The sequence below is a fragment of the Lissotriton vulgaris genome, chromosome 11, assembly GCF_964263255.1.
Source record: "Lissotriton vulgaris chromosome 11, aLisVul1.2, whole genome shotgun sequence".
NCBI lineage: Eukaryota > Metazoa > Chordata > Amphibia > Caudata > Salamandridae > Lissotriton > Lissotriton vulgaris.
The window spans coordinates 914,871,924-914,886,624 of NC_141699.1; the positions used below are offsets into that span (position 1 = coordinate 914,871,924).

Below are 14,701 nucleotides of genomic sequence, written 5' to 3' on the forward strand. Positions count from 1 at the left end.
TCTATCTTTTTAGAAACTGTGGCCTGCAATCTGGATGTTAACAAATATGCGGTCAGAGTATGCTGTTCAAAATATTGCAAAAAAACGTGCGATGCTCTTTTCACAAATAAATGTGCAGCTTACCTATTGAATGAACATACGATTTACAGGTACTTAACCTGTTGGAAAATAAAGTGAAAACAAAGGGCCACAATATTGATTGTATTCAAACTAATACACGACTAGAACGAACTATGAGTTTGTAATAAGCAGAGTGCTCACCTCTTTTACACAGTCACGGTAACCGACGGCTACGATGAAGTTCGGAAAGCAGCCTCTGTGAAATACGAAGAATATACGTGTCAAAAACTATACTTATCGACAGTTATCTACGGCAAACTACCAATTGCGTTTACAAATCCGCTTACCGATACCGCAGTCCGTTTACTCGTGAAACGCTTGACCATTCAATTTCGGAAGGGTGGATACACTTCCGTTTGAAACTCGGCGACTATTTACTAGTGTGGTGAGAAGTGAACACAAATGACGGACTCACTGCTTAGTGCGTTTTTTCATTGACAGAGCCAAAACTTTAATCAGGAGGCTCACATAATATCGCGAACAAGCTAATATTTAATGCAAACAATATGAATCACCAAGTGAAACCGAACATCGTCATAAAAGCGACTGTACACGCTAGGCAAGCCTGACTATGAGTTAATGCAAGGGTTTTTTTGGCACAATGTGCATCATTCTTTTGTTTGCAAACATAGTGACTCTTTTCTAGAAACAAACACATTGTGTCACCGCTATTCAAAATCCACATAGCTGAAAATGTCCAATGTCGAAATAGAAACAATACTGGCAGTGATGTAAACATTCCTAGAGATACACGGTGGAGTTATATAGACATTAGACACCAGTCAAAATCACCAATATTACAATTGTGAAGTGAAGAAATGAAAATAATGTAAACAAAATAACAATATAAACAAAGCAATACGAACATTAAAACAAATATAACCATTCCTAAAGGTTTTAGTTGGCCATTTGTGAATGTATCAGATGTTATGCAGTGTATGTCTATGTATTCTACTGTGAAAATAGGGACCACTGACGGGGGAACGACCAGCTTTTGGATATAGAAACTATGCAATCCTTATTATAGAAAACAGCTCATTTCAATTTTGTCATTGAGCCCAAATGGCATTAGGGTTCTGAGTTTCTTGATCCAAAAGACTTCTGTCTGGAGAAGGATCTTCGAGTTGTCCAAGCCCGTTTTTTTTGGTACATATACATACACTCCATAACATCTGATACATTCACAAATGGCCAACTAAAACCTTTACAAATGGTTATATTCGTTTTATTGTTCGTATTGCTTTGTTTATATTGTTGTTTTGTTTCACTGCCAGTATTGTTTCTATTTCGACATTGGATATTGGATATTTTCAGCTATGTGGATTTTGAATAGCGGTGACACAATGTGTCTGTTTCTAGAAAAGAGTCACTTTGTTTGCAAACAAAAGCGTGATGCACATTGTGCCAAAAAAACCCTTGCATTAACTCATAGTCAGGCTTGCCTAGCGCGTACAGTCGCTTTTATGACGATGTTCGGTTTCACATGGTGATTCATATTGTATCATCGGTGAGGAGAGATGAGAAGGTGAGAGGAGACTGGATGATAGAGGACAGCAAGGGAACAAGAGAATTCTATTTAAGAGGTCAGGGATGTGCAGAAACGCAAGAGTAGAGGTGAGTGTGAGCAAAGGGTGAGGGCATAGAGAAGGGTTACTGTTAAACTGTGAGAGAAGATTGTTGAGAGATGATCTGTGACGTAAAAAGAGAATTTGATGCGACATAGGTGAGGGACAGCAGCGATCGGGGAAGAGATGGAGTACTGGGATGCATGCTGAAGTAACAGGGCAGGGGAAAGTTGTTTCAAGAAGGTGTGAAAGAATAAAGGGGAGATGTGAAAAATGAATGGGGTACTGGAGCAGTGTAAAATACAAATAGACAGAAATTTGAAGGGAGAGACTGGAGGTGAATGAGAAGTGCTGAGGGACTATAGAGGCCATGAGAGAAATACAAGAGACTGTTGGAGATGAGGGCAGTTAAAAGACAGAATGACAAAAGGTGATTGAACGTGAAGTGAGGGGTTGGATAGGGAGAGTTCAGAAGTTAGTAACAGGGGTGAGTGAAAGAAAATGGCCTGCAAAGTGAGAGAGGGATCCGGGATTGGAAGAGGAGAGCGGGATGGAAGGGAGGAGTGGGAGGAAAGAAGCGTGGGTAAACGGCTTAACACTGCACAAGACCGCCAGGTCTTTAGGGACCCTAGCTGTTCCTGACTAGGGCCAGGAGAGCTCTTAATGTGGCAGCATGTATACCTGCAGAGTGAAGGCCCTTCACAAAGCTTGACTAGACATCTTTCTGTTGTTTATTGCAGTATTTTGGTTATAAACTGGTATTGACAAGGTGAAGTCTTTCCTCAGTGTTACTATGTGTAAAAAAATTCAAAATAATGAAGCAATACTATACCAAAATATGCAGCATCACAAAGCATTATTTACATTTTCTTACCACACAATTTAGTCGAACCTGCTGCGTAATTAGGTCCTCATAATTCCAGTAGACCTGTCTATAGGTTTAGACATTTTTGCTATGAGGGGGTCCTTACTCCTGAAAATTGTGACAGGGGGGTCTCGGCATCCAAAAGTTTGAAGACCTCTGATGTATTGTGATAGGAATGTGGAAGCAAAGTGGTTGATGTAAGAGAGTGTTTGTATGTTTGCCTTTACTGAAGGGCCAACGCACAGAAAAAGTTTATAGCAGGCAGCTGCTTACTAGTAACTCATCTGTGCTCTCCCATCGAAATGATTTAGGTCGTAGCGGGGATTAGTGGATTTCTTTACAGTACAAGAAGGTTTCTTTATCACTTTGGCTCCTGGACAAGAAAAATTGTTCGAAACTTCCACACCCCTAATTTATCAGTGAATACAATGCCAAGTAAGGTAACCTTTTCTATTCCAGGCAACGTTTTTTGGCCATGATGCTTTGTCCTGTTTCTCCGATGATGAGTGGAGGGTTTTACAGGAGTGGCAGAAGGAGCTGTGTGGGAACGTGATGAAAGAAATTCACCTAGCTCTGATCTCACTGGGTAAGGTTGAACTCTTGACTGTTGTCCAGTTTTTTCACTGTTTAAGGAATGCTACACTTTGTATTGTTGCAGAATTATGAGAGATTGTTTTGTTTTGCTGTTCTCTCTTTGGTTTTTCATTTTAATCGAATACAGGCCTTGAAAAATCGTTAAAATGTCAGGAGACGCGCAGGTCTAGTCATTTGAATAATCTACTCGACCTAACTGTAATGTACTTGACCCATAAACTGGTCTCATTATTCCATCCTAAGCCATCGGTCTCCAATCTTTTCAGTAATGAGAGCTAATTTTGATGTGTGAAAATCGTCGTGAGCTACTGAGGCCAAGTAACTTGCCCATTTTTACCAGACGCCCCTTCACCCAGCTTCATTGAATGTAAACCTAATGTCAATGGAGCCTGATACTATGCTTTTAACAAAATACTGTGACACGGGATACATGGATACTATGATGGGGCTGCCACGTGCATCAATGAGTACATGGTCTGTGAGAATGTTTGAAAGTGTGGGAATGAATTGGGTATGTGTGTATCGGTGACTGAGAGCCTGTGAAATGAATGAATGAAAGACCAGATTTATTGAGCGCAAACTAATGCCCGAAGGAGTCTTAGCACTAAAACAGAACAAGGAAGCGAAGTTCTGATTCCTATTTCTGAACGAAGAGCCGGGTTTTCAATGATATCCTAAAAACAGACAGAGAGGGGTCTGATTAAAGTTCCACTGGCACACTCTTCCAGAAAAGAGCTGTGGACCTAAGGAAACTTCTGCCGCCCTCAGGAGATCCTTCTAAAAGAGGGAACCACCAAGTTCTTGGCAGAACCCAAACAAAGTTATTCTTAAAATTAGAAGGACCCCTACCCATGAAGGGCCTTGGAGGCTTTGCATAGAGATTTAAAAATAATACTTTGCCTAACTCGCAACCAATGTTGTTTACTAATGGCTTCTCTGGCTGATTCAAATTTGGGAATTGAAAAAAGAAAACAGGTCGCTGAATTTTGCAGAGTCAAAAGCTTCTTCAAAGCGCTTACCGAAAGATTGAGGTAGAGGATGTTGCAATAGTCAAGCCTTGCCAGTGCAAGAGAGATGACCACAGTCTTCAGGAGCTCAAATGGTAAATATTTCTTAATTTATGTGACCATTCTCAGGGAACAAAAAGAGTTACATCGTGTGTCATTACAGCAAATGTTTTACAACGCGAAATCCATTACAGCGCATGTCATTACATCACATAATCCATCACAACGCATTCCCCAAAGTAACGCCCCAGCAGAGTTAGAATAGTAATTGCGTTGTAAAGGATTGTGCGTTGTAAAAATATGCGTTGTAACAGTATGCGGTTTAATGGATTTCGTGATGTAAAAAATTTGTTGTAACGCGTGCGTTGTAAAGTGTCATATTTGTTTTTGTTCATCATGGGCTCCCTGCACTAGAGCATAATGGGGCAGTTGCGCACCTCTTTGTCTAGTGGCATATGAAGCCGTCCCGCAAAGAATTTCGCAACCTTTTTTTCAGGGGGCCATTCGGAGGAGCATGGTGTACCAAACTCTCCGGGTCTAGCATGTCGGAGAAAGGTTGAGGAGAATGGTATGCCAGCACATCTTGAGCTCAGAGTCTGATTGGGAGATCATTCACTGTGGGGTTGTGGGCTGGCAGGAGGAAAAAGAGGGCCCTGTAGATTGCAAACCTGAAGGTCCAGATTCCATGTGGTCTAAGAGCAAGGGGTTGAGCGTGTTCCATAAAGGCCCACTTCAATCTGTCAAAGGCGTCGAGATCAACGCTAGGCGCAGGGCGTCTTTTACGTTTTTGGAGCCGTGCTGGTGGCGTGGGCCCTCCTAGAGGTAGCAATGACATCAGTCCTATGGGGTCTTCCATTGCAGGGAAGGGTTTGAAACCGTGTTCTGCATATTGCAGTAATTTCCTCTACGGTGGGGCCACCGCTTGCAGGACAACTTTAGGTATCAAGGCATTCACGATCTTGCAGAAACTATCATTAATGTGATACTCTCTTCCTCCAGGTAGGTCTCTTCCATATCTCTCAGGGCTGGGGAGTATTAATGAGTACCCAGGGAGTATGCTGGTAAAGAGGTGCAGGCTGGGTTCTCAAGCTACTCAAATGAGGAGGTAATAGCTGGGTAAATGCCTGTCATCTTGTAGCTCCAGAGGCTAACAGCAGGGTTATTAGGCCCAGCGGGACACTCTACACCTCTTTCAGTCAATGGAGGTACTGGACACGCCTAGGGCTAGTGCCCAGAAATGCATGAGCATGAAAAGTAGGTGCTAGGATCTCAAGATATACGGATCCTGTTCAAGACATCAAGCTCCAGGCGAATGGGGCTGCTGAATAACCGTCCGGACGCGCTGCTAATCTGATGCAAATAAGGCACACACTCTGGCCTGAGCGTGCCAGACGCACTCAGTGCGTTGGATGGACTATAGTTCCCTCTAGCCGCCATATCACCACACCACAAGGTCTCAGGTGCTGCAGCCCCTAAAACACACATAAACAGCGGCTGCTGAGGAGGGACTAGCGTTCCAGTGGCCGTGCAATGATTGGCAATACAAATATGGCAAAACGCTTCGAAAGTACAATGCTAAGCATGCAAACAAGAGAAAAGGAATGAGTCCATAGGCACTTAACACAGCTCTGGAGCAACAAAGATAGAGGAGGCACTGACAGCAACAGAGGACTAGCAAGGGGTCCTGCCTCTATGTGATTGGACATTATTGTTATTGGAATGTTGACTTTCTCCCTAAGGTTCATTGGAAATTAAGTCTGTTTTGCTGTTCCCCTAATGGCTGCTGTAATAAAAATGAAGTGAGAATATAGCGTAATCCTTGCTTCCAGTCCTGAATATAGAATTGTTGTTGTAATACCTTATTCGATAAATATTTATCATTAAAGTACAAACATACATACAAAGTACATAAAAACAATCTGCCCAAAAGTACTACATTTTCAACAGAATAACACAGACAATTTAAAAAGAAGGAAAATTAAAACTATACAGTTGTTGCAGATAAAATTGGTACATTGCCTAACAACCTAGATCGAATTATCCAGGCACCCGCCATTTGTTCCTGACGTGCTTATATGCTGTGCATGCAAATAAGAAGTGGCCCAGGGTTTCCTCCGGGCAACTACAACCTGGACAATTTAAGTCATGCCCCCCCCATGCCTTTCCAACCTTCCATGATTTTCTTAAGGGGCAGAGTACTATATCTCAATTTCAAGAACAAGGTCCTGTCTCTGGGTAGCTGAATAAAGTCCAAAAAGGGTTCCAGCTTACACGTTGGTTTGTGTTCAAGGAAGTTGGTCGTCAGGGATCCCAAATTGGGGTTGACATGGACCTTATTCTCAACCCAATTCCAATATAGCTTTTTGACAAATTGTTTAGGAGGTGGACATTGCGAGACCCAAGACTCTCCCAAACCTATAGAAATTACCAACAGCTTAAGATTGTTAAGCCACTTTATCTTATTGTTAACATTAAGGGAGATTAGTTCGTCCAACACTCTGGCATATTCAATTAATTCTTGAGTCCTTCTGAGGGACACCCAAAATAACAGGGGCCTGAGATGGACTTTATCAGTAATTGATTTCTTGCCCATGTCAAAAAATAATGGTAACAAGGGGGTTGACACTGGAAGTGATACAAAATCTCTGATAAACTTGTTCTCTGCAACCATCAGAGCCCTGATGTTTTCAGTACCCCATAATTCAGAACCGTAAACTGCCGAGGCTACAGCCTTCCCCTCATAGACTGCCAGGGCTGGAGCAACCGGTCTGCTGATGGAGAGGCGCTGTTTTTTTAGTATCGCTCCAGACACCCTTTTGAGATTAAGTACCATTTTAGATATGTGAGGGCCCCAGGACATGTTATTGGACAACCTAACCCCCAGATAGTCAAATTCATTTACCACCTCCAGAGGTGACCCGAAAAGTGAGATATGTACCTTTCTAGACTTTCTTTTTGCAGATAAAACCATTAGCTTTGTTTTCGCGGTATTTATTGATAGACCATGCTCTTTACAAAAGAGAGAGAAACGGTCAAGCAGTTTCTGCAGGCCCTTCGGGGTCTTGGACATCAGGAGGGTATCGTCCGCAAAGAGGAGTGTGGGGGTCTTCTCTCCGGCAAGGATGGGCGCGTCCGCAGGGTCCTCCCTTAAATGGTCCACCACCCCATTTATAAAAAGGGAGAACAACGCTGGGGCCATCACGCATCCCTGCCGCACCCCTCTGTTGACTGGTACCCTCCTTGTCAGTTGCCCCTGACTCCCCCACCGTATCCTAGCAAAATTGTCCTCATGGAGCTTGATAATAAGTTGCAGCAAATAGCTAGGGAGCCCCATGGCCAATAATACCTCCCACAGTTTAACACGTGGAATGACATCAAATGCGGTTTTGAGATCTATGAAAGCCAGATACAGGCTGCCCTTGTTAATAGATACTGACTTCCAATAGACCGCACAAAACCGAAACACCTGGTCCATTGCTCTGACATTCTGCCTAAACCCAGCCTGGAAGTGTGTTAATACCCCTTCTTCCATAAGCCATGTCTCAATTATGCTTATAATGACCCTGCCAACTACCTTTTGTATTGTGTCAATTAAACTAATTGGTCTGTAGTTGGCAGGGTCCTCTCTATCTCCTTTTTTATAGATCGTGATTACCTCTGCCCCTTTCCATGAATCTGGGGAGACCTAGCTGGATTAGATTAATTAGGCATGCTATAAAGTCTGCCCATATTAAGGGATCGTGGGATAACAAATCTCCAGGCAAGCCATCTGGACCGGCTGCTTTACCAAGAAGGATTTTGGAGATGGCATCTCGGACCTCTTGCACAGTAAATGGGTTCTGGCCCAGACCAGACTCTACAGGCCTCGGAGGGCCACAGATGGGCCAGCCCTTTGCCCGGGCTTCGACCCGGACGCCGGAGCGTAAATGGGATTGCCTCGGTGGGTGAATCTATTCTTAAGTGGGACGAAGCTAATGGTATTGGATGAGCTTGGGCGTCATCATCACAGTATAGTTTTAAAAAATGGGCATGCCATTGCTGTTCACTTATGTGATTTAAAATGGGATCAACTCCTCTACGGTCTAAAATATTAATTAATTTCCAGAAAGTGACTGAATTTTTTTCACATGCCGCGATTTTGAGCTGTTGCCAGTGGTCCTCCTCCCAGAGCTAAGAGGGGGGAGGGAATCGGGTGGGGGATTGTAATGGGGCAGGTTGGCTACTATTAGTAAAATGGCAAATAGGGGATGAAACGATTGGATTTAGTTCAGTGGTTGGATGGATTTTTAGTGGAGTGCGTGCAGAGGCTATAATACTTAAGGAAGACCTTCACGCATGTGCGAGGTCCTGGAACAGCCTTCTTTCCATAAGGGCAATGCATTCATCAATTAATGAATTAGTGCGTACAATAAAGTGGTCTAAAGTGCCCGTCAATTTGGAGGCAACAGCCGCGGTCTTACTACGTGTTTCACGGGTACACATTCCTATAGTATGGGTTTGGGCCTAGCTAACTAACAAGCTCAAATCAAGGGACACGCTTTCAAAATACAAAACAAATGCAGCAAGAAAAGGTAAAACACTCACAGTAATAGCGGGCCCCAATAACTACGCAAAAAGATGGAATTGACAAAGCCAAGGGTTCTGGCCCAGACCAGACTCTACAGGCCTCGGAGGGCCACAGATGGGCCAGCCCTTTGCCCGGGCTTCGACCCGGGCGCTCCGGCGTGCTACCGCGCAGCGGTATTGTAGACCTACTAAATAGGGAGGAGGAGGGGGCGGGGCAAGCAGGAGAGCGTCCCATGTGTTGAGGGTTAGTCAAGCAGGGACTCCTGGGACATGGAGTTCCTGCGACAGCGCTTGCAGCCCTGCTGCTAAAACAGTTCTCCCCTGGATAGTTCTGTGGCACACGACCCCTGAGGCTGCACACTCCCGCTGAGTCCAATCCGCGATGCCGGACCCGCAAAGCGGGTCTGGCGAGGTGCTGAGTTGAAAAGGGCTGAAGAGCCGGCAAGCAGAAGTCCTTTCCTGATGCTCCACAAGGTATGGCGATATTTCAAATGGTATCCCACAGGTCAGTCAGGCACACAGGTTTTTCACCTGCCAAGGAGGGGACGGGGCAAGCAGGGCGAGCGTCCCAGGTGTTGAGGGTTAGTCAAGCAGGGACTCCTGGGACATAGAGTCCCTGCGACAGCGCTCGCAGCCCTGCTGCTAAAACAGTTCTCCCCTGGATAGTTCTGTGGCACACGACCCCTGAGGCTGCACACTCCCGCTGAGTCCTATCCGCGATGCGGGACCCGCGAAACGGGTCCGGCGAGGTGCTGAGTTGACGAAGGGCTGAAGAGCCGGCAAGCAGAAGTCCTTTCCTGATGCTCCACAAGGTATGGCGATATTTCAAATGATATATAGAATTACTTTTCTTTTCTTTCTCAAACTGCAATGTTTGAGGATTTTGTAAAGTGAACTGTCTGACAAACGTGCTGACTTAAGGGTGTGAAATGAAAGGCTCTAGGATGTCATGCTCCAGACTGCATTATCAAACAAGAAGATCAACCCAAAACTAATCCTCAATTTAACATGGAGGTTGCTGGCCTTAAAATAAGAAATGCCCAGGCTACTGAGGGCTCTGCTTCTGAACGGGAATGGGCTCTGATGATGCTAGACAAGGCAGCAAAAGTAACAATAGCTTGCCAGAACCTGATGAAAATTCTGGTGACAGCTGTGTTTTACGATGAAGACAACGGTAAATGTCCGACATCGTTTATACCAAATTACACTCCAAAAGGAAGAAGACATACCCAGTAAAGTGAAAGGTCTCTTTTGGAAGAATCTGACATATGGATACAACATCCTTTTGGCTGAAAGAGATTAACTGCCTGAGTTCGTTGAGTAGTGCCCAAAGGGGGAAGATGTCGTTTTTACCGGCTTTCTCCAACCTCGTTCCAGAGTAACTTTAATATTCATATGCGCAGGAGTGCTAGTTCCCGCACTTTACCGCAATCATGTAGGGTGGGATGCTGAGTCACCTACAATCTACTCCTACTCCACATAGGTAGTACCCAATAAAACATGACACAAAGAAACATGTCAGGGAGATCTTAGAGCAACTTGAATACCAAGGTGTGAAGGAAAACTACACCTCTTCCATGAATAATCCTTTGTTTCCCGTAGTGAACCCCACAATTCATACCGTCCAGTTTTAGACTACAGGCATTTGAACACATGAATATTTGCAGGAAAAAATGCACACGGTGCTGCATTAATGAACAAAATTGTGCAGAAAAAATATAAAACAACCCTAGATATCTCAAATGGGTTTCTTCTGCCAAAATATAGCGCCTAGATGCCTCTATTTAACAGCATTCTCATCCCTTGTCTCTTAACGCCAATTCTGTAGACTCCCCAAGGTTATAAGAATAGCCCAAGGTTGTTCTCAGCAGGACTAACAGAGTTACTTCAAAATTGTGATGAGGAAGCATTGTCCTAAGTAGATGATATTTATCTGACGGACAATGAGTTATTGGAACACTTGAACAGGGTGAACAACATAATTCTGGGGTTTGCCAATTTGGCCTACAAATTTAACTTTAACAAATCAAAAATTGCCTATCTCAATGTCCCACTTTTGGGTTATGAGCTATTAAATGAAGTAAAAAGCCTGGCAGCTATTTTTTTAGGAAAATGTGCGCTGCTCTATCCTCAAAAGAGACAGACAGGTTTACACTCCATTTTAGGATTTAAAAATGTTGGCAGAACATACATTTTGGATTACGCTGAAAGGGTTAAACATTTCTACGACCTAATCAGACATGATTTTTCAGTCCAGCATTGGACACAGGAGCACACAGAAATTCTCTGTTCCGTGCAAGCTGACATAATAGCTTCCAAACACTTACATACATATGTAAATACTACTAACTTGGTGATCTGTGTTGTCTCGGGTCAATCAAGGTACACTTACATCATCATCATCAATGAAGGCGAAACGGTACCTGTAGCATGCAAATCACATTTGTACACGAACGCTGAAATGACAAACAAACAGTTGGTAAAGATACTGACTTAGCTAAGCAATCAAGGATTGACGATGTCAATTGTTAAGTGTACATCCTGCTGGATTGGTGTGAAATATGTGTGTTATTTAGAATGCTTGAATCCTTGCTTCAACAGCCTCAAGGAATTCCAATGTTCTTGGGATTTGCACCTACTACCAGTGCTTTGTGCCAGATATTTCATGAATCCACCTACCACTAGTCTGGCAAGACCACGTACAAGGGATATGGATCAAATATGGCAGCTGCTGCAAGAAAAATGAGCACAGCAAAGGTAAGGCCATACCTGCAGAGGGAGGCTGGAATTTAAGCACTGGATGCTAGCAAAGATGAAAGCAAAGGATTGTCACAAACTAGTCCATCTCTCTGAGGCTGGTGAACAGAGCAGTGATGTAGGCTCAGACTAGGCGGGCAGTCTGGAGCAGAGAGTGCCCCCAAGAATTGTCAGAAAGACCGAGCATAAGCGATGCAGTCTTTGGAACAATACCGATTCACAACTCTTGCTGTCAACAGGGAGAAACAAAATTTGCATTACAGGACAAGTACCAGATTGAAGAGATAGTAACCATAGTTACACAGTATCACACAACCACTGATTAGTTAAATTAATTGACATTAACTGCTGTTTAGCGGTAGGAGTGACTTGTGGAGTTGTACTCCATGGATTTCAGCAGACCAACATAAAAACCCTGTATTATTCCGCTGAGTTATACCCCCCCCCTAACTACTATACAACAATGATGTATTCTGTCACAAAACTGTATATTACTTAAATTGTGTTTGGTATGAAGTGCTGTGGAAAACATGTTTTTAAAAATGTATTTCAAATGCTCTAGATGCTAGAGTCCATGAAGGCAAGTACCTTGAACAACAATATTTCACATACATCTAGGTGGTTTAAAATGACAGATGCTGATTTTCAGTTTGTGGAGCCAGGAATGTGTTTGGCTCTCTGCAGCCATCTTGGGAATGCCTGGAATGTGTGAAACCCCACAGGCCTCATCCAGGAGCTGCTCTGGAGACTGAGAGTAGCAACTTTGGCTCTGCAGAACAGTTCAGCTGACTAATACTTCCAGGTCTACACAACACAGTTGTTTACTGCCCGCCACTCCATGCCAAAGAGACAGAGGATTCACACTGTACCTTTGCCTGCTGTTTTACTCCTTCGTCACCTCCACCCTGGCCATCCTGAAAAGCAAAGAAAGGAGTAATGAGGAAAATTGAAAACAGACTACTAGATCTAACCCGCATGTCTGGACCTTCAATGTCTATGCACACTTCCAGTAAAGTTTTGTCTAGGTGGCGCTGTGCCGGTGCCCCAGTGTAACATTCCAGGTCTGCACCAGCATGCACTCGGAGTGTTGAGTGTCAGTGCATGAACATGGGACCAGTTTGCCCGTTATAGCACCAGTAATGCATAGTTCATGTAGGAATGGGTACTGTTCACTGCTTAACCGTACCCAACGGGGCACTTCTTCTGCACCACCTGCCTTACGACTGTCTCCAGCATCTGCTCCCACTATACCACAAAAATTACAAGTGTCATTAAATGGCAATGAAGCGGCTAGTCTCTGTGGAGGCCAATTATGCCACAGATCCTTTGCACAGGCAGTTCTGCTGCGCACTGATGGACAGAGCACAAAACTCAACAGAAGAACACGTTCATCATGACCTATATCCTGATTGCAGTACTAAATCTACACCACAGATCCTTTCAAACAAAATATGTGCGTTTTTCGAGAAAACACACACACTCCTTACATCCCAAGTAGCACTGAAGGGCACTGTGCAGTGCTCGAATCCGGAGCTGAACCTCTGAACTGAACCCCAGAACATAATGTCAAGCGCGATCCCCCAACGCTTGCACTTTTCATTCATTTCCATATGAATGGCTGTACACTAGCACTACATCGCAACAAGTTCATTGTGACATGAACAACTGCGTGGTTATGCAAAGCCTTGTCAAGAACACCAGACATCAATATGTTAATACCAAGGAGGCACTACTGTTCTAGTGAGGCACGCAACTACCTTTGACCCCAGAAGGCCGACATCGAACGGAGATTCGGAGAAAAAGTTGCAATGCCAATAACTCACTGCATGAAGCTCCACTTCCCGCAGATCCAAGATAGGTGGCTAAAAGCGGAGTAGGAAGGATTCTCACTGTACTCTGTCCTTTTCCCCTGTCGGGGCATGTGCACCCAGCTGATTGTGGACCTGAAATTAAATTACAAGCCTGTGCTGCTTCATTGCTGAAGGGGGGAGCCAGCTACTGCAAGGAATCCTGCTGGAAAATCCATCACTTCTCGCGGCCCCCGCTGCGCGGGAGCCGCTCGTGCAGGGAGGCTGTGGACTGTTAAGCCTCTTGAACCCTACGCCTATTGCGGGACTGCGAGGACCAGCATGCTGAGCGGCTGGTGATCGGCCGCAGCTGGTCCTCTTCCCGCCCTACCTTCTGTTATTTAGCCCCCACCCCTTCCGCAAACGCGGGACGAGCGCGGGTGGGCGCCGGGCGAAGCCCGGGCCAAGGGCGGGCCCGCTTCAGCCCGTTCCAGACCGATCAAGACTCCTCTCATCGCTGGTGTGCTGAGTGGTCGCTCCCCAGTCTCCCTGGCGAGATCTGGTATCGTTGTGCTGCGATTTGATTGTAAACCTACTTTAAATAATTGCCTGTAGACTGCCTTGGCTGCCGCTTCGCTTTGTTAGCGTTTATTATTGCCACAGTGACTTTCACTTTTATAGCGCGATAACTCCCGGCGCTCTGCATTGCTCACCCCTCCGCTGCCATTTTGTTTGTATTTGTTGTTGTGCTCGTTGTAGAAACCCGTCCTCTGTAGCCCGCCCCGCCTCCCAGCTGAGCCGCCCTCCCACTGACTACATACAGCGCTCCCATACCTGGAAGCGCTGTGATCCTCTCATCGCTGGTGTGCTGAGTGGTCGCTCCCCAGTCTCCCTGGCGAGATCTGGTATCGTTGTGCTGCGATTTGATTGTAAACCTACTTTAAATAATTGCCTGTAGACTGCCTTGGCTGCCGCTTCGCTTTGTTAGCGTTTATTATTGCCACAGTGACTTTCACTTTTATAGCGCGATAACTCCCGGCGCTCTGTATTGCTCACCCCTCCGCTGCCATTTTGTTTGTATTTGTTGTTGTGCTCGTTGTAGAAACCCGTCCTCTGTAGCCCGCCCCGCCTCTCAGCTGAGCCGCCCTCGCCCCTCCCCCTCCACTACCCATATATGACAGATGCACTTTCGTGCAGCGTTCACGCGCAGCGGTCGCGCCCCATTCGCGCCAAAGGTAAGCCCGTCTACGCCCGTCCGCGCCTGGACCGCGCCCAGCGCCAGACCCCCTGCCCCTCGTACCACCCACCCACCCCGCATTACATACGATGCCACCTCCCTCCTAGCCCTTAACTCCGGCCGCTCCCTCTACTGCGTCCAAGCCGCTCCTGGACACACCCATGGACCCTTCTCATGCAACTCCTGCAAGTTCGACGGCACCA

General features: G+C 45.3%; 1 protein-coding gene across 2 annotated transcripts in view; it reads left to right on the top strand.

The window, feature by feature from the left end:
* Positions 1–14,701, top strand: part of LOC147683683 (uncharacterized) — a 123,920-nt gene that overhangs the window by 14,236 nt on the left and 94,983 nt on the right. For both annotated transcript variants that reach the window (XM_086944071.1, XM_086944070.1), the window contains exon 2: positions 3,010–3,136. In XM_086944071.1, coding sequence (XP_086800197.1) covers positions 3,010–3,136 — 127 coding nt within the window. The remainder of the gene's footprint in view (positions 1–3,009; positions 3,137–14,701) is intronic.